Source organism: Sorex fumeus, unplaced genomic scaffold (genome assembly GCF_029834395.1).
Source record: "Sorex fumeus unplaced genomic scaffold, SorFum_2.1 ptg000033l, whole genome shotgun sequence".
In the NCBI taxonomy this organism is placed as follows: Eukaryota; Metazoa; Chordata; class Mammalia; order Eulipotyphla; family Soricidae; genus Sorex; species Sorex fumeus.
The window spans coordinates 10,284,137-10,309,498 of NW_026606090.1; the positions used below are offsets into that span (position 1 = coordinate 10,284,137).

The 25,362-nt window shown below is 51.6% G+C and overlaps 1 protein-coding gene across 1 annotated transcript in view; it reads left to right on the top strand.

Moving 5' to 3' along the window:
- The first annotated feature begins 2,863 nt into the window (after window positions 1-2,863).
- ELOVL6 (ELOVL fatty acid elongase 6) overlaps window positions 2,864-25,362 on the top strand; it is a 68,738-nt gene continuing 46,239 nt past the window's right edge. Inside the window, exons 1-2 of the mRNA XM_056116916.1 lie at window positions 2,864-3,053; window positions 3,158-3,278. Of these exons, the coding sequence (XP_055972891.1) occupies window positions 3,190-3,278 (89 nt within the window). The 5' untranslated portion in view covers window positions 2,864-3,053; window positions 3,158-3,189. The remainder of the gene's footprint in view (window positions 3,054-3,157; window positions 3,279-25,362) is intronic.

A 25,362-nucleotide genomic window follows, 5' to 3' on the forward strand; every position in this document is an offset into this window, starting at 1 on the left:
AGAAAATCTGTGCTCTGCTATAGAATCTAACAAAAGGTTTAAGAATGCCTGAGGTGGGCCAGAGAGATAAGACAGTGGGCAAGGTGCTCACCTTACATGAGGTTAACCTGGGTGATCCCTGGCATCCCATGTGATCCTGAGTTGAGCCAGGAATGAGCCCTGAGCACCACTGGATGTGGCCCCAGAACCAACCCAACAAACAGAAAAGAGTATACGACTGCCTACCATGTGCTTCGGCAGTAGAGCATGCACGTGTATAGTGTGTGTGAGGCCCTAGTTCTATTCACCACAAAAACCCAACTGGTGGTAAGAGCTGTGATCTTTATGAACAAGGAAGGTCTTGGGGAGAGAGTAGGTTATGAGTAGCCAAAGAGAGACCGAGTTTGACAGATACAAATAGGGACAGAGGGGCTGGAGTGATAGCACAGCGGGGAGGGCGTTTGTCTAGCATGTGGCCAACCCAGGTTCGATTCCCAGCATCCCATATGGTCCCTCGAGCACTGCCAAGAGTAATTCCTGAGTGCATGAGCCAGGAGTAACCCCTGTGCATCAAAAAACAAACAAACAAACAAACAAAAAGGGACAGAGGGGAGGAAGGGGAAGAAACGTTTATGAGAGCAAGAAGCTGTGCTGTGTGGATTTAAGATAGGCAGCTTGAAGATGAGCAGAGGGTGTCAGATGATTTATCTTGACTAGACTCTCCTAGGAAATCAAGATCTGGAATCTGATTTCTTAAACTGGATCGTGAAATGAATTTAAGAGTGGCAAATCAATTTCAAAATCAACAGCATCATGAATCTGAGATGTTTCTGGCCATGGTTACCCATGCTACATTTCTCAGGTGAAAAGGGGTGCTGAGTGGGAAAAGTTTAAGAAGATACAGAAAAGTAGATCAGTGTCACGAAGATTAGAGAACCTGCCTGTTTTAACACATTACGCCAGAGATCTTCAGCTGATGATTCCACTATTACCTACATGTAGAAGAGAAAATAAGAGGGTTCCTGTTCATACCCCACGGTTAGATATCGAGGTCTATGGCAATATAATTAAGACCAAATCTATATTTTTATTAATTATGTCATCTTTGTAGTAAAGTTTTGCCCAGTTAAAAAAATGCTTACTACTAAAGGCCAGTAATTCTTTTACTTTTGGTTTCTGGGCATATCTGGTGGTGCTCACGGCTGACTCCTGACTCTGTGCTCAGGGATCACTCCTGGTGGGGCTCGGGTACCCTACGGAGGGCGGAGATCAAACTTAGATTGACGATGTACAAGGCAAGTACCCTACCCTACTGGAATACTAAATTTGAAAATGATTCTTCACGGATACAGACAGTGTGGGGGGTGAGGCACTTGCAGCTGGCCTCTGTTCAAGCCCGGGTACCACGTGTGCCTCCAGCAAGCCCACCCAAAATCAAACCCCTCCAAAGCAGAACCTCCCAGCTGTGCACTCAGGGATCGCTCCTGGAGGTGCTTGGGGAGCCCTATGGGGTGTCAGCGACTGAACACTGCTTGGCCAAGTGCAGGGCAAATGCCCTACAGCCACAAAGAGGGACTTATTCTTGATACCAACAGGGAAAACGTTTGCTGGGCTTTCTTTCCAAAATTCTTTCCCCAGTGCCTTTCCATCTTTCATGTATCTCACCAATTATCTTTTGCCTGTGCAGAGATTTACTGACTGTGCTTAGGGCTACTCTCTCTCAGGAGTCACTTTCACCTCCCAGCGCCAACCTGCCAACTCCTGGGACCTGACCTTTCCCTTCCTCAGAACTGGACAGCAGAATTCTCTGGAAAGACTCTGCTGTGCAGACGTATGGATTCTGGGAATCTTTGGGATTCTGAAGAGCCCACCTTCTGAACTAATTTGCTAATAAACTACCAGGCTAGGCTTGATTTATGGAATATCATACTGGATTTTAAAAACTTGCACTGGATTAAAAAAAAAGGAATTGAGAGTATCTGTCCTTGCTTTATGTCTTCCTTCACGGTGGCCTTGAGGCACTTGGTGGATAAAAATCCCTCTGGACTGGGCTGGGAGACGAGGGACCCTCTGCGGAGAGGGAAGGTTCCATCCCATTCCATCCCGGTCTTAGTGGCCATCTGATTTTGAAGCAGTTTCCTTGTGGTTATTCTCTAAGTATCAGATGATTAGATACCTCCATGTCTCACATTTCATTCTTCCTGGCTTGGGAGGTGTAGTGTAGAAAGTACTTTTCTGGTGGTTGAGATGGGGATCTGGAGTCGGGGAGTGGGGAAGGGGGGCGGGCGTGTTCTGTGAGGGTCAACAGGCCGATTCAGCCCTGCCCGCAAACATTCCCCTTCACAAGCTCTCACAATAAGTAAAGTGAAAATTCTCATGCAAAACCAATTCCTTTTTTGCCTTGGACCAGTCGTCCAGTTCTCCCGTGCCCTGACTTCCTGCCCCCTCCCCCCCACCCTGCGACCTTTGTGTCACTTTATTAACCCGACCCCTCCTGCCACCCAAACCCTCCACCCAGCCGGTCCGGCTCCCTCTTCCGGGCTCCTGAGGTTGGGGCGGGGAATGGAGGGGGTGGGTGGTCATCCCCAGCTTTCTACCTTCTTCCTCCCGGAGCATCCCGGGGCAGAGGAGAGCGGGGCGGTGGGGGTGAAGTGAGAGCCCGGGCCGGGGTTGGGGCGCCGCGTTCCCGTGGGCCGGGGCTCCTGCGGGCCCGGGAGCTGGCCCGCACTTCATTCAAAGGCCTGGCGGCTCGGCCCACGAGGTGGGGGTGGGGGGTGACCTCCAGGCCCCTCCCCGCGCCCCGCCCCCACCGCCCGGGGCACCTCCCTGTCGGAAAGCGACCAAATTAATAAATAAATAACCGCCGGGCCGAGCCCGCCCCCCGTCCCCCACCCCCTGGGGCCCGGGGAGGTCTCGCGGGCTCTCGCGAAGGGTTAACGCGTCCCGATCGCACGAGGGGGAGGAGATTCCCCGCAGCCGAGTGAAAAGCGGGCGATGGCCCGGAGTGCGGGCACTAAGACCGCCAGGCTCGGCCCCGCGCGGTGCAGGCAGGCGAGCGCGCGCAGCACGCACAGGCGAGGCGCGGGCCCGGGGCGCGGCGGGGCCGGGGCAGGCCGGGGGGCGGGCGGCCGCGGGCGGGCGGCGGGCCGGCCCTCACTCCCTCTTGTGTCTTGTGCAGAGCGCACGCGGCGACTCCCAAGAGCGGCCCCGATGAACATGTCAGTGCTCGCGCTGCAGGAGTATGAGTTCGAGAAGCAGTTCAACGAGCATGAAGCCATCCAGTGGATGCAGGAGAACTGGTAGGGGGATGCGGCGGCCGCGGGCCGGAGGCGGGGGGCGCCGGGGCCGGGGCCACCCCGCGGCCACGCGTGCACTTGGTGGATATGTGTATTTTCCACGGCGATTATATAATGCGGGGGGCACGGACGCGCGTGTGTGCGCGCGCCTGTGTGTGCGCGTGTGTGTGTGCGCGCGTGTATCTGTACGCGCGCGCCTGTGAGTGTGTGTGTGTTTTGTGTGTGTGTGTGTGTGTGTGTGTGCGCGCGCGCGCGCGGTGGCCCCTACCTGCCCGACTCCCGGCGTCCATCCCCGCCACGCTACTGGCCGGGCCTCCCGCGCCCCAGCCCGCCGCGTGTCCTTCCTTTCTCCTTGCGAGTGCGCCGGCGGCACGGCCGGATCCCGCCTCGCCTGCACCCCCTATCCCCCGCCGCGGATCCCCTTCCGGTTTCGGGAGCCAGGAGGGGACCCCGAGGTCCGGCGACGCGAATGAATGAAACCGAGCGAGTTGCTCCGGCGGAGGCGGGGAAAAGCCTCTTGGGCACCCCCGCGGTTCCCAGACCCCAGAAGCCTGAGGGCTGGAGTGGAGCCCGCGGAGACAGACAAAAGCCCCCCCAAACTCGGCCGCAGAGCCCTTTGCGGACAAACTTCTCACTGGGGAGGAAGCATCTTCCTACTCGCCTCCCTTACCCAAGCCCGCTAGTGCGAGGCGACCCCGTGTCATCTGGCGTGGTGGCGCGCGGGAGGCTGTGCTCGCCCCCGGTCCCCTTGCGTTCAGGTGCCAAGGTGCCAGCCCCTAGGCTGGGTGCCCAGCCAGGGGCCTGGACCGTGCTGCCCGCCCCGCGTCCTTCCCATCATCGGGAGCCCCAGATGCGGGCGGGCCGGGGGCCGCGCCACCGGGGTCCCCGAGCGGGTTTGGAGAGGGGTTCGCAGGGCCCCGGCTCCCCGCGCTGCGCCGCGCCCCCCGCGTGTCGGGTCCGCTGGCCATTTGCAGCGGCGGGGCGGAGCCGCCCACCGCACGGCGCGTGGCCGACCCTCCGACACTCTAGGGGACCGCGAAGGGCGGGGACCGTGCTCCTGCGGGCAGGCTCGGTGGCAGCCGAGCACGTGGGGCCCGGGCTGCCCAAGTGGGCCGTCCCTGCCAGGGTCCGACCCTGCCCCGGGCGCACGGCGCCCCCACCCCGCCGCGCCGCCCAACCTGCCTGTCCGGGTCCACAGCAGCCGCCCGGCCCCTCCCCGCGGCCTCGGTTGCGCGCCCTCGTGTTCGTTGCCGTCCCCTCGTCTCCGAGGGCACCCAGGGCCTCTTCGCGTATCTGTGTCTTTTCCCGCCCGTTTCCTCCATTCACACAAGTAAACACGGGTCCAGGCTCTGGCTCCCCGCCGGGTTAAGCTCGTGTTCAAAGCTCGTGCCCATGGTTTCCGCCTGGCTACCTGGGTACACGCGGGCTCGCTAGGCTTTTGTCTCGGGAGCTCCCGGCCAAGTGTGCGTCCTGCCCGGGTGGCACGGGCAGCCTTTCCAGGTGATGGGTGCCCATTTTACTGCCAGCACTGTCTCTACCGACCAGAGGCTGACATGGCCGGGTTAACTGCTTATGCTCCGGGTACCCCCGGCCTGAGTTCTGCAGCCTTACAGGTCAGTTTTTTTTTTTTTTTTTTAGGTGTGTAAAAAAAAGCATTTTCTTGGGGCTGGGGTATTCAGGGATTAAGTTCAGACACTTGTCTTGCTTGCAGCTGGTCCCCTTAGCGCAGATGATGGGTGAGACCCCAAAACCCACCCCCCACCCCACCCCCCAAAAAGCATTTTCTTTTCATTTCTCTTTGTTATTAGAAGGGCGCCCCATAACCGCGGCTTAGATGGAGTTTAGAAAACCGAGGGGAAACCACCCTTTCCGTGTGTGGTGGGTACGGAATCAAGGCCGCATGCGTCACCCCACGCTGAGCTGCATTGCCCAGCAGCTCCCAGACCTCACATGATCTGAAATAGCTTCTGGAAGGAAAGGCATGCTGTGAAGTTTCTGCTTTGTGTTTGGAGAAGCCATTGACTGTTGTGCTTAAAAATCTTTCCAACTGAAAACACTGCAGACTTAGAGCATTCTAACTTCTTTCTGCAAAATGAGCTACCGTCTTTTGAAGAATTGAGAGGCCAGTGCGGTGGTCAGCCAGTCTGCATGGCCTAGTTTCATCTTGGAGGACCTTATGTAGGAATATTTGATTCAACACGTTCTAAAGTTCATGTTTGCATATTATTAACGCATTAAGTCACGGAGGCTCATTTTAGCAGTGGAGTTTGTGTAAGCACGAAAGGGTTTGACTTGAGCGAGTTTATCACGTTTATTGCTGCTTTAAGGAATCATTAACCTTATATTCATTGTAGACACAGGGTAAATACTCTAGACCTTTTAAACTTTCCTTGCAAATAGTTTCATATAAATAGATCAGGAAAACAATCGGAATGCAGAGTCATAAAGATCGTCCCTTGATCATCTTAAACTTCATTTTCAAGAACTACATGCCAAGTTAAAAATATTTTGGGTCACAGTACCTGTAAACTAGAGTGTTTATTACATGAGGTAAGGGAAAATGCCTGTTTCTCGTGTAGTACCGTGTTTGGAGACCAGCTTTGCTCTGAAAAGCCCCTGTGATTTTACAACATGGAAAAGAGGTATTTTGTTCATTTAATAAGATGTCTGACCTTTACCTGTTATTCTCACTAATGCCCGACTTCACTTTAAAACGTGGCTGGCCAGAGCAGAGCTGCCCCCCTGCCAATTGGTAAGGCCATAGAAAGAAAGCTCACTGAGTAGGGACAGCTGGGCTCTGCCCGGCTTTTCAGCTGCCTGCCAGGGCTCTGCAAACTGGTGGAGGCTCCTTGCTCCAGTTGTAATTGTCTGGCCAATGGGGATCATCTTCTGATGTCTGCTGACTCGGCGCTCGCCAATCGGAAGGCGGGAGGCCTGTGCTGACTGCTGTAACATTATGTATGGGCGGTGACGTCATCACAGGGCTTGCCCAGCGCATCGTGGCCCCGCCCCCGCCCGGCGCCCGCCTCCTGCCTTCCCGGGTGTGGGGTGTTCGCTGAGTTACCCCCTCGCTTCCCTCTGTGATGACAGTTTTCGGGATTTTGCTGTTTTAAAACTTGTGTCTTGAGGTCAGTAAGACAGCGTAGGGATTTCCAGACTCAATGCGTCTAGCCAAGTAAACCTTTTATCCCAAATTGTTTTTTCTCCCAAGGAAAATGAAAAACTATTTCCAGGGAATTGTACGTTTAAACGTTTTTGCATGGGATTTAGAAAGTAACACTATATCCTGTTTTAGTATTAAATACTCACCAAAGCAGCAAATTATGGTCATATACTGTAGTCATGTGGTGTCAGACTTTCTAAAATGTTGTCTTCAATTTGATTTTTTCCATGTAGTGACAATTATTTTGCACTGATTCCTGATAACCTCCTTGTCACCCTGTGTTTGTAAGAAAAATATAAGAGTCATGCGGTCTGAGGTGATGAAACAGAAAAGGTCAGAGTGGCCTTTAATCCATGTTTCTACAGCAGATACGAGAATGTACCTCCAGGAAAATATCTTCTTCCCATTGTACACGTGACCATGCTTGCCCCTTAGTTTAGAGAATTGCAGCTTCTCAAGTCCGCTTAGCATGTTAGTATTCAGTAAACATTCAGAAATGCTGGAATTGGGGCTTACTAGATCCTCAGTTAAGAGTGAGAGGGACTGGGCAGACTGTGGCTCCAGGGAGCACTTGCCCCTGCGACTTTCTGCAGTGCATGGTCCCTTGAGCACTCAGCCAGGAGTAGCAGCCCTGAAAACCACTGGGGGTGGCTGATGGAGAATGGGAGAACTGGAAATGCATACAGGGCAAACGTGAGATCTGCATGCAATGCTCTGTGGGAGATTTGTCCAGACCTTTTTAAAAAGTATCATAGAGCCATGACCCCCTGGGATGGGTTTGATCCTGGCTACCACCTAGGGCCCCTAAGCCGCACCAGGGGTGGTCCCTCCCTGAGCACCGCTGAGTGTGCCTCCTCCCCACCCCCCCATCAAAACCAGACCACAAACCCGGGATATATGTTCATGGAGTTCTGGGTTATTTTTGTTATTGTTGTTTTGGGGTGTACCCTGCGGAGCTCAGGCTTCCTGGGAAATCCCCCTTGGTGTTGCTGGGGTGTTGGGGGTGGGGAGAGGGGAGCCCCAACCTGGTCTCCCAGTGTAAAGCATGTGCTGTAGCCCTCGGTCACCTTCCTGGCCCCTAGTCAGTCCTATTTTTTTAGTGTTCCCAGGTATGAAAGCAATCTGGACACAAATCATACGCAGATTAAATCATTCATCTCTACACTTGCATTAGTTATCAAAAGGATGTGCGGGTGGAATTTTTGCACATGGAGTTTCCTTAAATGGGAGTTTCCTTAAATTGTGTGGCCTAGGTAAGGTTGCTTTTAATGTTAGATGTTAATAAGCCTAAAGATGTCGGACTAGCGTGAGCATTTATCTCCAAAGTTAAACCTCTTTCAGATCTAGCTTTGCTTGATACACTTCTTGAAAGAAGACCTCAGTGTTGGGACAGTATTGGGATGGCTTAGAGATGCAAAAGACTCAGGTGGGCATAAAATAGCCTCATCTTCACCCAGCAGAGTGCAGTGGAGGAGGGTAACAGTTCATCGGACACAGTGCCCTGGTCATCCATAGCCAAGTATTTTCTGAGGCCAGTCAGTTCTCAGCGGATTGTCTTTATCGTCTACTCAGTCTTTGCCACTACTGCCGAACTTCCTACTTCAAACCTGCCTTTTCCCGTTTCTCTAGAAAAGTTATTTATAGCCCTAGGAAATCTGGAAATATGCAGTAATCTTACTGAAGCGTTGGACTTTGAGTACATCCTTGATCAGAGTTCTGATTCGGTGTGTGTAGGCAGCGACAAGTGTGCAATACTGGCATAGTTACTCCGTAGTCACCCACATACCCAAAACAGCATTCCTAATCATATTTAACTTACAGGAATTGTTTAGAGATAAATTTGACCTTTTGTAAAAACAAATGCCCTTGAGTTAAAGATAATTTGAAAGCGCTGAAGAAATCTGTGGCAAAGCATAGGATCTAGGAATGACCCAAGCAGGAGCTGCACATTTCTCGCGATTCACGAAACGGTAACACTCATTTTCAGCCTATGGATGAAAAATGACACATTCTCTTCAGGAAACCTTTTGTAGTTCCTAAAAACACAAGACACAGGATACTTGATTAGATAGAGATGCATGAAAGCTCCTCCTGCTCAGATTTCATTTCCCCTGCTGTGAACATTCAGAAATGTAGCTTTAAGTCTGTCTGCCAAAAAAAAAAAAAAAAATCCAAGGAATAGGTGCAGGCATAACTTCACTGAGCCAATACAGGCTGCTTGGAAACCACTTCGCTGGACTTCTCCAGTTCTTTCTTTTCAGATTTCATAATTTAGTTCTTTCTCAAGCATTTATCAAAGAGTTTCTCAATGTAATGTGAGGAGAGTATTGACAGCAATTTTTGTTGTTGTTTTGGGGCCACACCCGGCAGGGACTCAGGGCTTAGTCTTGGCTTTGAGCCCAGAAATCACTCTTGGCCAGGCTCGGAGACCATATGTGATGATGGGGTTCAAACCCAGGTATAGTACATGTAAGAGTGATACAGAGCCATCCATCACACTCTCCCCTGTAATATATTGGGGGAGGGAGGTGGAGAGGGACAAAGTGAGGAACTGTAATTAGGTTCACTTAATAAATTTAAAAAAATTGGTGTTCAGAGGTTTGTTAACAGGATTCCACCTAGGCCTCCTGTGTGCAAAGTTTGTGCTCTCAGGACATAGTTTATTTTAATTTAATTTGTTTTTGGGTCCAATCTGGCCATGTCCTGGGGCTACTCCCAGTTCTGCTGAGGGATGGGTGTGGGGGGAGATGATGTACGGGGAGATTCTCCCCCCGCCCCCACCAGGGGTGCTCAAGGGGCTCCCACATGCCTAGCCAGCACTCAGCCCTTTGAGCTGTCTCTCCACACCCTACTTTATTTTTGATGTGAGACTTAAAGCATTGACTCTGATGTGGCAGTGACTTTCATTCCGGTAAGGGTAGGGCAGGACGCTGGGTAAAGTAGGAAGGCCTGAGGTTTCCTCCCCTTTGAAGATAAAGACTTAGAAGGCAGAGTCATTTTTCTTCCTTTTAAAGCTGGGATGGGGAAAGTTCCCCAGTCCTTAGTTTAACTGATTTGCCGGCCTCTCCCAGTTCGCCTGTGCTAATTGTTACAGACTCACTGCTGCCCTTTGATAGGTAGTATCTTTTCTTAGATCTTAACTAATAGGCCCCCTGAGGTTGGACAAGTTGGAATTGCTAGGAGGGCTACAAAGGGGAGAAAGCCAGGCCCCCTAGGCCGGGGCAGCTGGCGCCAATCATCTCCTGATTTGCATAGGAATAAATATTCAGTCGCTGGGACAATGTGAACATTTAAGGCACCCGTTTGCAGCCTGTAATCACTCCAGTATCTCATAATTTTTTCACCAAGTAAATCCTGAAACCAGGTCAGAGCAACTGGAAAAAAAAAAAAAGAAAGAAAATCACTTGTCCTTCCTGGGTACGCGGAATTGGCAACTCGATAGCTAAAACCATCTCACCCATGAAGGATGGTCCTCTGAGTGTTCCTTAGGGCCACATGGGTTTGGAGAGAGTCGTGTCACACACGTCTCCTGGTGTGTCTGTCATAAGAGGCCGGGTCACACTGGCCAGGCTCTCCACGCACATCTGAGGGGTCACTGAGGAGTCCAGTGACCCCCCTTCCAGCAGGGGTGCTGGGCCTGGCCTTAGCCCAGACCAGCTCTCCGGAGAATTCTTGGCTTTGGTGTGAATTTGGGGTACGTGCCGGATGGAAGGATGGAAGGGGTGCTTTGGGCATCCAGACCAGGCAGCGTGGGGTTTGGACCTTGCCCTCGCCCCTTGAGCTGTCTCTGTTATTTTCATTCCTTTCAAAGTTTGTCCTTTACATTTTAAGGAGTTTTTCTTAAGGGAAAAAGAAAATGAAAGTGCTAAAATGAACATTGAAGCGAGGAAATGCCACTAGCCCCTACGCAGAGGGAACCCTCGTGTGGGGTTCGGGGTTCCCAGCGTTTCATAGTTGGAAACCCCTCAGCACCTGTCAGCGTGAGGCCCTTCCCTGCTCAGCTGCAGAATTCTCTCTGTTCTGTTGTTTTCTTCCTTTTCTACATTGAAATGCTTCTTGTGTTGCCAAAACATCCATGAGTCTGCATTTGAACCTTCACTTGACATTTTTTAAAATTTTTGACTTGGGCTCTAATTTAGGTAATCATTCTCTGACTGTTGAAAATGGTAAGTTTCGAATGTTTCGTATTAGGAATAGTCCTCCAGAACCTCTTAGTATATTAATCGCTCTACTTAATTTCCTTTGGATATAGAAACTAAAAGGTCTGGGGAAATAACTTTTTAGGGATTAGACAGGAAGCTGACTGAACAGCAGTATCGACTCAATTTTCACTCCTGCAGAGAAGAAGGGTTTTCACACCTCTGAGCTCTGATGATGATCACATTGGGAGAAATCTTTGATAAGTTAATGTAAAAAGTGATATCCCATTGTTTTCATTTGAGTTTATTTGATTTCTGGTGAAATTTAGAACATAAATTTGTGCTTCTTTTCCATTTCTTCATGTGAATTATCTGTCTGGGACTCTTCTAATTAGCACTTTGCTTACACCTGTGATTTATTAAGGGCATTATACCTGGCTTCCTGGCTGCTCCTTCTGAATACTGTCTCTCAGAAGTGATCTCTACAGGGGCCTGGGACAGAGCTCAGCAGGGAGGATGCTTGCCTTGCATCTAGCATCCCATATGGTCCCCAGGAGCCCTGACAGGAGTCAGCCCTAAGCATGTCCCGATATGGCCCCCAAACAAAAACAAAATAATTCCTGTATCCGCTACTGTTCTCTCCTACCATAGTTGATAGGGATGGGCTGCTATTTTAGGTATGAGCTAGAGTGTATTTTCCACTTTTTCCAAGACTAAGGGAAACCGTTGGGCTTCTCATTGTTGTTCTCCCCCCCCACACACACACCCCCTTGGAAGTTGTTCCTCCTATACAAGGTTCTGTGGCTAAGTTACTATCTTCATAAGTAGCCCATAGGCCCCTAACTTCAAGGAGGAAGAAGAGGGGCGCTGGTTAAGGTGGTGGTGGGTCTCTGGGGCTTCCTGCCGAGTTCGGGCCTCTCCCTCGGGCTGTCAGCTTCCCCCAGGAGTGAGGCCTGGGTACTGTGGGCTTGTGTGTTGTGGTTCCGTGCATGCTGGAGCCGTCTGGCTGGGTTCAAGCTCCGGTTTTTTCCTCCCAGGGGAGCGGAGTGACCTTGCTAGCAGGTTGCCTCTCTGCTTCGGTTCGCCATCTCTGAGCCCTGGGAGCTGCTAGCCATGGTGTTGGGGTAAGGATGACGGAACGTACCATGGCAGCTGGTGCCAAGGAAGCCCTTACTGTCAGCATGTATGTTTCCATGATGCCTTTGCTATCACCTGCACCAGAGAGTCTTTGGGATCTGCAGGGAAGGTGGGAGCTGATGAAATCTTGAAGTTTCGGTACCCCCAAATGGCCATGTTGCCCGTCCTCAAAGATGACAGGAAAAGCTTCCACCTTTCAGAGTCACTGATGGGAAGAAACAGTGCCACCTCGCCTCCACTTTGAAGAGGCCTCGGGTGGGCTTTGGAAAATCCTGGCTTGGCATGGATGACAAAAAGGACATTGGCTGGCAAGGAGAGGGTTAAGGCTTTGAGCCGGCTTGAGCCTATCACCTCCTTTGGCTCCCTGAGCACAGCCCTCAGCAGGCTAGAGAGCTGTCCCACTGAGGGGCAGGGGCACTCAGGAGTGTTTGCAGAAGTTATGCTTGAGCTGCAAACAGTACAAGGGACTGGTGGCCCTGGAAACTGACACCGATTACTAATTCATTCCCAATAAAACACCTGAGGTTATTGCATGAATAATTCATCCAGCCCAAGTGTGCTGGGGCCATGTGTGTTCCCAGGGAAGGGACGCGCCTCATGTGATGTGGGCCGTGACGGCACCTGACACGGGATTTCAAGTCAAGGACTCGCAACTCAGCCTCAAGGAAGCCTTTGGTTCTCGTTCAAAGGTGTTTTATGTCCATGAGTTGTGTTCCGTTTCTTAAAGGAAGAGGGTATCCCATGTCAGAATCCTCCACAAGGCCCCGTTACAAGCCTGATGGAGAGGGAAACGTTTTGTTTTGTTTTGTCTTAGGGCCACACCCAGTGGGACTCAGGGCTTATTGGTGAGGGCTGGGGGGAGTGCTGGGGATTAGACTGAAGCTGGCCACATGCCAGCATGTACCCTACCCACTGAGCTGTCTGTTCTGTCAGGAAGTTCTTGAAACACAGAAGCCCCCGAGAAGATCACGAAGAATGAGAGCCCGGGGGCCACATGTTTATCCTGCCTCCGGGTAGACTTAACAGTTTGGGTCAGAGTTGGTATGGCAGAGGTGCGTGAGCTGTTCTCTTTGTGGCAGACACAGGTACTGAGCTCTACCCTGCTTGTTGGCCTGCTGGGCATGGGCCGGCTCTGCCCTGTGCCTTTCATTCCCGGCGTTGTTTAGGGTTTGACCACACTCAGCCAGGGGCCCGGGGGCCCCCACCAGGCAGTACTCGGGGGTGATGGCATGTCAGGGACGGGACCCCGGGGTTGCCTTGCTACCTGCTTTGGCTGGGAGCAGGACCCGGTGGGCCTGTCTTGGAGAGTGACTCTTTTTCATTGCCAAGATCACGTTGGATAAGTGATAAGAAGCCAGGAGCAGCACTGGTGGGCGGGAAGGGACTTCGCGTGACAAGGTCAAGACCTGATGGACAAGTTTGAGAAAAGGCCCCGAAAGTTGCAGAGCATTGGGTGTCTGGGAGTTAGGTCAGAACTGGGGCATCATTGAGATGCTGACAGTCAAGGGCTGTTGGGACTTTTTTTTTTGCTTCTCTTCCTAAAAGAGGTGTGAAAAAAACTGTATGTCCTGTTCTTGCTCATTTGAAACATTTTCACCCCAAGGTGAAACACTAAGCACTGACGAGTTAAAATAAGCATTTCATGATGGGACAGTGGCTCCATCTCCTTATTGAGGAACATTGAACAAGTCTGAAATGGCTCTGTCAGTTGGTGGCCCAGTAAAAGTGTCCCTACTGCTGGGATGGGGGGAAGGTGCAGTGGGTAAGGGGCTTTCCTTGGACACAGTTGACTGCATATGATCCCCCCCTCCCCCAAGCCCCACTGGAAGTGACCCCCGAAGCACCAAGGGCAAGAATTGGCTCCAAGTGCCTCAGGGCATGGTCTTAAAGCACAACAAGCTCCCCAAATGCATTAAACCCCAGATGGTCGGGGACCCGTGAGGAGGAGGGGGTGCTCATTTAGTGCTCCGTCCAAAGGCTGCGTCCTCCGTGGCACCCTGGCCATTTGGAGTGCTGTTAGCGGGAGCCACCAGCATTGCCCTGACGTCCTCGCATTCACCTTTGGGAAGAGACTGTGGAAGCCTCTGTGGGTCCCCGTGATGGTCGTGATGGCGCTCAGGTTCATCCAGTGACTTCATTCTCTGCTGGCTGGCAGCAGTTAGGAGCTTATGGAGGGAACCGTGCCGTCTCTCGGCCCTCCAGGTGGTTGGCAGTGCCCTGGTGGCACTGAGCCCGTTCTGTGGTCTGAGGTCACAGGTATCGCTAACCCATCCTTGCTCTGCGGGCTGCCCGCCTCATCTCCTGTCCCCTTTCCCAGCTGTTTCTGTGGAGTCACTGTGATGTGCAGTTAACTGTACTTCCAGTCCCATGCTCCCGGCCAGGGTGCTCGCCTCCCTTCTTTCTGTCCAGTGGCACCAGGACAGGTCTCTGTTATCTCACACCAGATCTCGGTAAGAACCCCCACCTCCGTTTCTCACCCCTGGCTATTGCCCCTGGCCTCCCCTCCCCTCCCCTCCCCCAGCTTGTGTTGGTCCTTATGGATTGTTTCTTGTCTTCCGGCTCATTGTCCCACCTTCTTGTTCTCTCTAAGTTCTCAGCTTTGGGGTGAGTCTCCAATCTTGTCACAATCAGGCCAAACCCGTGTGGTGTGTGCCCTTTGTCTACTGGGCAAATCCACTTGCTTTTGCCTTGAAAAGCCATTCAGAAACCTGACTGGAAATTGCCTTCCTCCGGTTACCTGCCGAGCAGCCCTCCCCCCCTGCCTCTATTCACATGCAGATTCAAAACCCTTTCCCTTCTGGCTTCTACTTCCTGGGGCGCTCTTTTGTGGTTTGCTAGCAGAGTATTTTCTGCTGATTTGGAGAGCTGTTGCCCGACCAGGAATTGGCACCTGGTACCTGGAGGCCCTGCCTCAGTGAACATTGGTCACCCAATGTGAAGGTGAGGCCGCGCCATGGCCATGAGTCGCTCTTCACCTCCTCTCAGATGCATCCGGGTTTGTGACTCCAGAGACTTGCTCTTGTCTTAGGGAGTCCACGGTCAAAGGGCAAAACCCACATTGTCCTCCTTCAGCTGATTTTATTTTGAGGAGGCAAGGGGGTCCGTGCAGCGTGACTGGATCTTCTTGGTGAACCCGTGGCAGATATTGGGGATTGTTAGTTCTTTCTGAGGCAACCCAAGCCTCTGGTGCTGTCAGAGAGAAGTCAGAATGCTTCTGCGATTGTAACTGGGGGAGCGGGAGCTTCTTTGTAGGCATGAGAGGAACATACCAAATGATTGTTAAAAAGCGTGGTGTGGCATCTCACATAGTCCCTGTAGCACTCAGGAGGGGTTCCTGAGTGCAGAGCCAGGAGGAACCCCAGAGCTGGGTGTGACCTTCCCTCCCCCCAAAACAAAAGCAGTGCTATGAAGGCAGTAAAGTAATCCAGCTTTCTCTAATGTAGTGCTTATGTATGGGGGGGGGGGGGTTGGGACCACTCCTGGCCATTCTTGGGTGTGTCCCCTTATCTCGGTGATGGTTCTGTACACGACCCGGTGCAGGATAGGACCTGCGACTTGCGCCCCCCACATGCTCCCCACCACGTGCGCACCAGCCCTTGGAATCACCTCCCTGGTCCAGCGCTACTGTTTTATACTATTTTATATTACGGTCTGGGTATGATTAGATGGTGAAATTTAACTGTACTGTAGCGGTCTCTAAACTAAGGATTCATTTGACAGTGGTGAATTTTCTGGTATGAGGTTGTTTTTTCCAGTTTTGTCTTTTGGACCTCACCCAGCAGTGCTCAGGGGTTCCTCCCAGTTTGGTGTAGGCTAACTGCTGTGCTGTTGAACCCCAGCTTCTCACATACACACACATGCACTTGGAACTTTGAGCTGTCTCTCTGTCCCATTATGAAATATTTTTTTATTATTATAATTTTTTTCTTTTTGGGTCACACCCAGCGACGCACAGGGGTTACTCCTGGCTCTGCACTCAGGAGTCATCCCTGGCAGTGCTCAGGGGACCATATAGGATGCTGGGAATCGAACCCGGGTCAGGCACATGCAAGGCAAACGTCCTACTCGCTGTGCTATCTCTCCAGCCCCTTCATTATGAAATATTTTAAAGTAAACCTAGAAATAAATAATAGGGTCATGAAGCCATTTAGTAAGAACATTGAACTTCAACTTTTTTGCTCTTGGGTCATACCCAGTGATGCACAGGGGTTCTTCCTGGCCTTGTAACTCAGGAATTACTCCTGGCGGAGCTCAGGGGACCATATGGGATGCTGGGAATCAAACCTGGGTTGGCCTCATGGAAGGCAAATGTCTCCCCGCTGTGCTATCATTCCAGCCTCTCTGAATTTCAATTTTTTTTTTTTTTTTTGCTTCTTGGGTCACACCCATCCATGCTCAGGGGTTACTCCTGGCTCTGCACTCAGGAATTACTCCAGGTGGTGTAAGACAAGTGCCTTACCTGCTGTGCTATCACTCCAGCCCCTGAATTTCAATTTTTTTTTCTTTTTTGGTCACACCTAGCAATGCACAGGGGTTACTCCTGGCTCTACACTCAGGAATTACCCCTGGTGGTGCTCAGGGGACCATATGGGATGCTGGGAATCGAACCCGGGTTGGCTGCGTGCAAGGCAGATGTCCTACCCTCTGTGCTATTGCTCCAGCCCCTGAATTTCAAATTCTTAAGCAAAATAAATACCTTTCTCAGCTGAGAGAAGAGCAGTTGGTGTCACCATGAATTTTCTTCTATTTTTCCAATAATAAAAACAGTTGGGTTGCCTTTCCTGGGAAGGACTTTACTTTAGGGAGGGCAAGCAAAGGCGTCCCTTTGCCTAGAACACAACTTCCTCTGCCTCTGGCTTCAGGAATGTGTCTAATAGGGCAAGGGTTCCCCGGGGACAAGAGTCATCTAATCTAATAGAGATAAAAGATAAACCTTTCCTTGGAGAGAGAGAAATGAACAGGCTAATTGCCTCGGGCCCTGGTGGCTCCTGCCAGCAGGTGTTGCCCAGGTAGCTGGAGGACATGGTGCTGCAGCCGGGTGGGAGGGCGGCCAGGAGTTTGGCTTGGGGACCACACTGAGCTCCCCTGCTCCCCTCCGCTCCCCTCCGTGGGCTGTGATGGCCAGTGGGTCTGAGGTCCCTCAGGATTCTTGCTGGAATCAGTTCTGCTCTGAGGTCAAAGACCTCTTCCTTCTGGCTATGAGAAAATCTAAAAGAAACAAAGAAGGAAGTAGTAATGAATTTGCACTTGAATGTGGTTTAGATATGTTAGACTTGCTCTTTCTGAAAGTGTTTAGGACTTCTGTTTCCCTCATAACTTTCTCTAGGTATTTATGACTTTGTTCTGTAGCATCTAAAGAAGAGACACTTCAGGTAATTATAACTGAAAGGACACTTTTTCCTATCATAGAACTTTCCTTTTTATGAATGTTCAGTCTTGGGGGGAGAGATAGTATAGAGGGGGGGCACTTGCCTTGCATGTGGCCGACCCCTGTTTGATCCCTGCGTCTGCAGAGGGGCCCCTGAGCACTGCCAGGTGTGGGCCCAGTCCTCCCCGGCCAAAGATGATCAGGCTCTCATTATTTTGACTATTATTAGTATGTTTATTAGGGTTCAGGTCAATGCTGGGCAGCCCTCAGGGGCTACTCCTGATTCAGTGCTCAGAGGCCTGGCCCCGTGGTGCTTGGGGGCCCACCTGTCAGGGTATTTGCCCAGTCCTGCAGTACAGAGCATTCTCAAACATGCAGGACAGAGGTGCTATCGCATGTGCTACGTTTGCCTAGAAACTGTTTTAGTTTAAAATTCATTTCTCAAAGCTGGGGAGGAGGTGGTGGGCCCTCGCCAGGGCTGACGGGGGGCTGCTGTTCAGGGGGCCTGCGCTGGGCCTCTGGCGTTGAAAACTTGTTCTGGCCTGCTGAGCGCTGTTTTCCTTGGCCCTGTATAAGTAATCCTCCTCCTCCTCCCCTCTACCTTCTCTCCTTCCTCCTCCTCCTCCTCCTCCTCCTCCTCCTCCTCCTCCTCCTTTCTCTTTCTTTCTTCCTCCCTCTTTCCCTCCCTTCCTTCCTTCCTTCCTTCCTTCCTTCCTTCCTTCCTTCCTTCCTTCCTTCCTTCCTTCCCCCAAATGAAAGCATAAGGAATTATATTTGCTTTCTAGTCTAGGTAGAGGATGCTAGGCTGTTCTGGCCTGTCATCTCCTTTTCAGGAAAGACTCCTCAGCACCTTCCCTGAACTCCCCCTTGAGGGAAAAGGACAGGGAGATCTCACACAAGGGTCTCTGTCAGTCCAGTGTCACGGCCTGAAAAAGCCAGGATAGGATGGTCTGTGCAGAGAGGTAGGTCCAGCTCCCACTGGCAGGAGACCCAGAGACACGCTTGCAAAGCTACATGTGGTCCGAAGCTTCCCGCCCTGCCTGGGGTTGGGCTCCCAGAGGCCTTGGGGCTCAGCGCAGGGCCAGGTGCAGGCATGGGTGTCCCTGCCCGCAGCCCGAGCACACACTTGCCTGTCGCATGCTCTCTGCCATCACTCTCACCCTGGGCTTGTTTCTGTGCAGAGTCTGGGACGTGCAGAATGTAGTATTTTGAAAAAGTGTGGCTATACAATTATGCTTTCATTCATCAATAGCTTGTGAGTTGTCTTCTGCCAGTCGCTTAAGAAAAATTTTTCCTGGGGGCTGGAGCAATAGCACAGCAGGTAGGGCCTTTGCCTTGCACACAGCCTACCCGGGTTGATTCCCAGCATCCCATATGGTCCCCTGAGCACTGCCAGGAGTGATTCCTGAGTGCAGAGCCAGGAGTAACCCCTGTGCATCGCCGGGTGTGACCGAAAAAGCAAAAAAAAAAAAGAAAAAAAAATTTCCCCCACGTGAAAATGTAAAACTTTGCTGGCCTCTGTTCCTGAAGCTGGTTTGACCATGGAGGGGAGAATGCCGTGCGAGTGTGCGGGACTCCTGGCTGCCATTCTGGAGCACCGGAGTGTGACCTGGGAGGTCCAGCAGTGTGGACACATAGAACCTTTGTCTTCCTCTTTCGGATTTCACAGAATGTAGAGGAGGAATAGAAATCATTCTGTTAAAGGAGAGACATGCCCTGTCACAAAGCATTTGAATAGGGACACGATATGTCATTTGGAGTTTTCTGCTTTCATTGGCTATGCCTGAAGCAAGTTAAAAAAAAATTCAAGAAACAAAACAAAACACATTTGCTTAAACATTGTGGAGCTGGAGAGATAGGATGGGGTGATGGGCTCTTGCCTTGATTCTGTCCCCCAAGCCCCACCCGGAGTAAGCCCTGAGCATCTCTGGGTGACTCAGGGTCAACCTTGAAATTGACATTGGTACCTTGGTGCAGATCTTTTATTTATTTTGTTAGTTTGGAGGCAACACCCAGAGACATCTCAGGGGTTACTCCTGGCTCGGGAGTTATTCCTGGTAGTGCTCAGGGGGCCATATGGGATGCTGAGGATTGAACCAGGGTTGGCCGCATACAAGGCAAATAAACGGTCTGCCTGCTCTACTGTGGCTCCAGCCCATGTGCAGATCTTTTAACATTCTCCAATCCATCACGGTGTGTGTGTGTGTGTGTGTGTGTGTGTGTGTGTGTGTGTGTGTGTGTGTTGGGGGGGTTGGCTACTCCCTGCTCTGTCAGTGGTAACCCCAGGCTCAGGACTCAACATGCAAAGGTCCTTGCTGTTGACACAATGGTGACCATGTTCACATCATATGTTCCTGTGATCTGACCCCTTTTCTATAATTAAAGGGAGAGCAGACATTTCTCCATGTGGCCAAATAATTCCTTCCTCAGACCATAAACCATACATGAAAGAGTCAGGTTTGTCCGTTTATGTTTGTTAGTTTTGGGCCACACTTGGTGCTCAGGGCTCACCCCTGGCTCTGCACTCAGGGGTCACTCCTGGGGGCTTGGGAGAACCATACCGGTTCAGATCTTTTATTTATTTTGTTAGTTTTGCGGCCAGCATCCTGCCTGCTGGACTGCCCCTCCAGCCCAGAGCTTGGTCAGAGACGACGCTCCAAACCAGCTGTCTTTGGCCAATTTGCCCAAGATCTGCATCTGTCTCTGTGATTGCATTGTCTTATTGGCCTGACCTGGGTCACCCTTCCACCAGTGAGGGACCACGGGACCATGGTGCTTTGCCTGTCCGTAGGCTGGTAACAACAACATCATAAACCCATTGTGGACAACAACAACATCATAAACCCATTGTGGACAACTGCCTGGAGCTTGGTCTGCCTCTCAGAGTGCAGCAGGTACATTTGTTGCCAACAGAAAAGCATTTGCTGGTAGGTGACCTTCTGCAAGCTTTGTGCAAGAGTATGGAGTCTGAGAGGAAGAAAGAGATTTTTTTCTTTTCTTTTTGGGTCACACCCAGCAATGCTCAGGGGTTACTCCTGGCTCTGCACTCAGGAATTACTCCTAGCGGTGCTGGGGGACCACATTGGATGCTGGGGATTGAACTCGGGTCGGCTGTGTGCAAGGCAAACGCCCTACCCACTGTACTATTGCTCTGGACCCAGAAGGAAGAGATTTAAGGCTGCCATAAGAGTCATTTTCCCAAGACTCCACAAATCAGATATCTTATATATAAGATGTTTTATATATATATATATATAACTCGAACCTTGGTTTTTGTTTTGTCATTTGTTTGGGGGCCACACTTGGCAGTGCTCAGGGCTTACTCCTGGCACTATGCTTGGGGATCACTCCTGGCAGGCTCAGGGGACCCTCTGGGGTGCCAGGGATCAGACTTGGGACAGCTGTTTGTCTCTCCTGCCTGTTCCTGTTTGTCTCTTTTGGTTCTTCATTTGTAAGTTTTACCTTTGAAAGGTAAGCAGAAATTATAACATACATGGAATTTATATTTGTCTTCAATTCCATGGTCACTGAGTACACAAGAGAAAGCATAAAGGAGAGAGAGGAATGGCTGACTGGATAAAACTGGTCTCCTAGGAATTAATTGCATTTGAAGCAACAATCACGTCCTGCACTGGTTTCTTGGGGTGGGTCCGGATGTAGAGAAGCCATAGTCAGTCAGGTGTGAGCATGAACACAGACGGCGAAGAGGAGTCTCCGGCCAGATTCCAGTGTAGGCAGGTTGGGGCTGGAGAGATGGTCCAGCAGGTAGGGAGCTTGCCTCCATGTAGCCCACCTGGGTTTGATCCCCGGCACCCCAGGTATGGTCCCGAGCTGAGAGCCAGGAGGAAGCCCTGGGTGTGGCCCAAAGAACAGTAAGAGAAAAAGGAAAGGCAGGTGGGTGAGAAGCCACACCACGCTCCCTCGGACTTGTTCAGAGCTGTGGATTCTGCATCAGTGACAGATGTTTCATAGAGGTGACGGCAGGCCAGGTTTGAATAGGTGTTTGTACAAGGAATCTCACACTCAGAGCCAACGGAGTTCAAGGTCAAAAAAAAAATTCAGGAAGTCCAGTGTGGCTTGAGCAACCAAATAATTTTTTATACTTTTGAGTCATGTTCAAAGGTTTTCATAATTGTGGAAATAATTTTATTTTTAATTTTTCTTTTTAAAATTGAACCACACTGAGATCCACATTTACAAAGTTGTTCGTGACTGGGTTTCAGTCATACAATGTTCCAACACCTTCACCCTTGTACGTTTCTCACCACCAGTGTCCCCAGTTACCCCCAACCCTCCACCCTGCTTCTATTGCAGACACTGCTTCTTTCTCTTTTTCTTCCTCTCTCCCTCTCCCTCCCCTTCTCTCTGTCTCTCTCCCTCTCTCCCTCCCCTTTTCTGTCTATCTGTCTGTCTGTCTGTCTCTCTTATCCCTTCCCTCCCTCCCTCCTTCCTCCTTTTGCACATTGCGGTGTGCAATACAGATACTGAGAGGTTAGCATGTATATCCGTTACCGCTTTCAGTGAAAATATATTTTAGAATGACCGAATAGCTTTAGATCCTGACATCATAAATGTTTTTTGAAGCTTGCACCAAAGGTAAATATTTCACCTTTTTTTTTTTCTTTTTGGCTTTTTGACTTTTTGGGTCACACCTGGCGATGCACAGGGGTTACTCCTGACTCTTCACTCAGGAATTACTCCTGGCGGTGCTCAGGGGACCATATGGGATGCTGGGAATCGAACCCGGGTCGGCCGCATGCAAGGCAAATACCCTACCCGCTGTGCTATCTCTCCAGCCCCTCACCTTGTTTTTTGACCGGAAGCACTTTGCAAAAGGACAAATCAGATAAACCAGGACTTTCCTTCATTATAGTTGAGGGGGCTGGCCCAGCAGAGTGGAGCCATCGGCTAGCCCCAAAGGCTAATGACAGGGCACATCGCCCTGCCGTCACCTTTCTGCAGCCCTCGCCTGGGTAGTGTGCAAACCTGAGTTGGGGACGGACACTGGTCAGAGTTTTGGATGGCTGGAGCGATGCTCTGGAGTGAGAAAATGATGGTTTGGGCTGCGCAGGGCCAGGGTGGCGCCTTTGGGAACATGAATGAGACTCGGAGTAGCTACTCGTGCTCTACATCAGTACCCAGATTGCCCAGCAGCCTCTTGGCGTCACACTCGCTGATCAGAAACAGCCCCCCAGCCCCTAGTGCCCATTTTCCCGTTCGCGTCTTCTGCCCAGCGGTTTGCATTGTCCCTGTGGAGGAGAGTCGGAGGTGCCACCAGACGCCAGGATAAGCAGAGGAAGGCAGTGGGGGTCAGGAGCCATTCCCTGGGGAAGGTGAGCCTGGACGCCGGCGCTCATGACTCTGAATTCTGCCCTTGCTCCTTTTCTTAGGGGCTGAGGAAAGGCAGGTATGTATGTGTGTACGCATGTGTGTGAGAGAGGGGCGGGGTGTGTGTGTATATACACACATATGTGTGAGAGAATGCATGCATGCGTGAGAGAATGTGTGTACACGTGTGAGTCAGAGGGAATGTGTGTGCGTGTGTGAGAGAAGGTACATGTGCACATGCATGTATGTGCATGCATGTGAATGTTTATGTACATATGTGTGAGAAACTACATGTGCACATGCATGTGTGTATGCACACGAGAGTGTGTGAGAGACTGTGTGTGTGTATGTGGTGGAAATGTGTGTGTCAGATGTTTCCTCTGCTGCATAGCCTGTGTTAAGTGAAAAGTTACCCTATTCCAGGGCCCTTTTTTATTTACCACTTCATTGTAATAGAACTCAAGGCCCTTTACAGCATCTCTAGTTCAAAAAAAAAAAAAACTGGAGATGAGCTTGAGGGAGTGGGCACATGAGACCGACTCGGGCAAGGCCTGGGCTCTGCAACCAGCCCCAAGTGTGCATTAGTTTATTTAATTGTGATTGGGGGTGTCACACCCAGTGTACTCAGGGCTCACTCCTGGCTCTGCTCAGTGATCCCACCTGACAGACCTTCTGTGACTCGACAGCTACATGAGTCGAACCCAGGTAGCTGCCTGCAAGACAAGCCCCAACCCCCACCCCAATCCCCCATCCTGTCTCTTCAACCCTTCATGTTTATTTTTGCGAGTGTTTACTTTTGTGGTTAGATTTTGTGGGCTAGCCCTGGCGGTGCTCAGGGGCAGTGCTCAGAGGCAGTGCTCAGGGGTCACTCTTGACTGTTGAGGATGGTGCAAGAGCTGGGAGAGAAGCTTGACCAGGCCCTGCTCACCCGGCATGTGTACTTCGGCCTGTGCAGCCCCCTCTGGCCTGAGTGTTGATGTCAGAGCTAAGCCAGATGACCTTTCCCCAGAAGCCACACCCTGCGGCAGCCTGCTCCAGCCTGGACCTTGATCTGAAGGCTGCTCACACCCTAACCCTTGCTCCTCCTGGATTGGCCGCCCGCCCAGCACTCGGTCTGCAGTGCTCTTTCCTGCAGCCTTCTGCTTTGAACACCTTACTGCAGGCTCAGGTGTCCTCAGGTAACTGAGACCTGGGAGTTGACCCCCCCACAAAGCAGAGGTGCCCCGTTTCACACATTATTGGCCGAGCCTCCCCCTGCACCTGCACCAGCCCTGCCTGACTGAAGGCTTTCCCACAGATACCCATTGCTCTGGAGCGCACGTCACAGCATAGAAACTTGGGCTGGCATTTTGGCAAAGCGGGGGGGGGGGGGCATGGGGGAGACCCTATCAGCAGTGCAGTGACCAGCGTAGAACACAGAAACGGTAGCACAAAGCAGACTGGGGTTGTGGGGCTGGAGCAACAGCACACATCCAGGAGGGCATTTTTGCCTTGCATGTGGCTGACCCGTATTCAATCCCTGGCATCCCACATGGTCCCTGAAGCACCGCCAGGAGTAATTCCTGAGTGCAGACCCAGGAGGAACCCCTGAGCATCGCTGGGTGTGACCAAAAAAAGTGGGGGGTAGGGAAAGAAAAGAAAACCAACTTGAAACAGGAAAGTAAAACATCACCCTGTTGAGCCTCAGCAGATACGGCCTGTCTCTGCCCGCTGTGCCCTGACCGGGCCTTCCTCCCACCGGCAGCTCTCCCTTGCGGAGCACTGGTGGGCGAGTCTCTGTAGACATATCCCTTGTCTTTTTAAATTCCTACCATGAGCCATCCCTGTAAAGCTCTAATACTAAGAAATTTTTTTTTAAGAAAATCAAAGATCATAAGAATTAAAATCAAAATGTTTATTCTTACACGCGTGTACACCCGCACGCACACACACACACGTACATCCAATCTGAATCCTGGTGTTTGCCTTGCCTGCAACCAGCTTGGGTTCGATCCCCAGCATCACATATGGTCCCCCAAGCCCCACCAGGAGTGACCATGAGCACAGAGCCAGGAGTAAACCCTGAGCACTGCCAGGTGCGTGCTAAAACCCAAACAAGAGAGAGAGAGAAGGGGAAGAATCTGTCATCTAATTTGCTGAAAAGCTACTGGATCGAGGTCCCAGTGCTAGAGATGGTTGGCAGCGGTGAGCTGCACTGCTTCCTGCTGAGTGTCCTGGGCAGTGGGTGCCACTGGCTCTTTTTTACTGCTGTGGCTGTCGGGCATGGTGAAAGTAGGCTCGTTGGGAAATGGCTGTGTTTGCAACGCCCGGTGGCCTCCAGGACCAGCTCTATCCTGGTCAGTTGGTCTGGGATTCTCCTGGGCGTGAGGGTAAATGTTTGGTTGCGCTAAGCAGGTGTTACCGGGAAACCACCACATGCTTTTATTTCCTAACCCTCGGTTATCCTAGTAGGAATGTGTGCCATGCTTTAGGGTGGAGGAGGCGCAGTTCTGCTCGGAACTGACTGGCCTCTGGCCACGCCCCTCCTCCCCCAGGCCCATCCCTTACTGTTGGTGGCGTTGGTTGTGGTGGTCATTTTTCTGCTACTGCGGGTGAGTTTGTGGCTCATTGGGCACTTGGCCCAGCCTGACTCTGCGGGCACGGCTTGTCGTGGCACTTGAGGCTGAGAACCCTGGGCAGTTGGCAGCCAGGAAGCTGACCGGAGACACATGGGCAGGCAGGCAGGAAACCTCTGTTACGTGATGACTTGCTGGGGCCATTCCTTAGACCTGTGTCCAGGGCGCACCTGAGGCCATCGCCAACAGAAACGTTTTGACTGAGGAATTAGCACTGTGATGCGGCCCGGTGCAGCCTGAGTTGATTCCTGGGCTGTCTTAGTCATGCTGGGCCCGCTCGCCTCATCCTTCCACCGACAGGATTGGGGGTCTTGGCTGTTTGGAGCTTGGCTCCTGT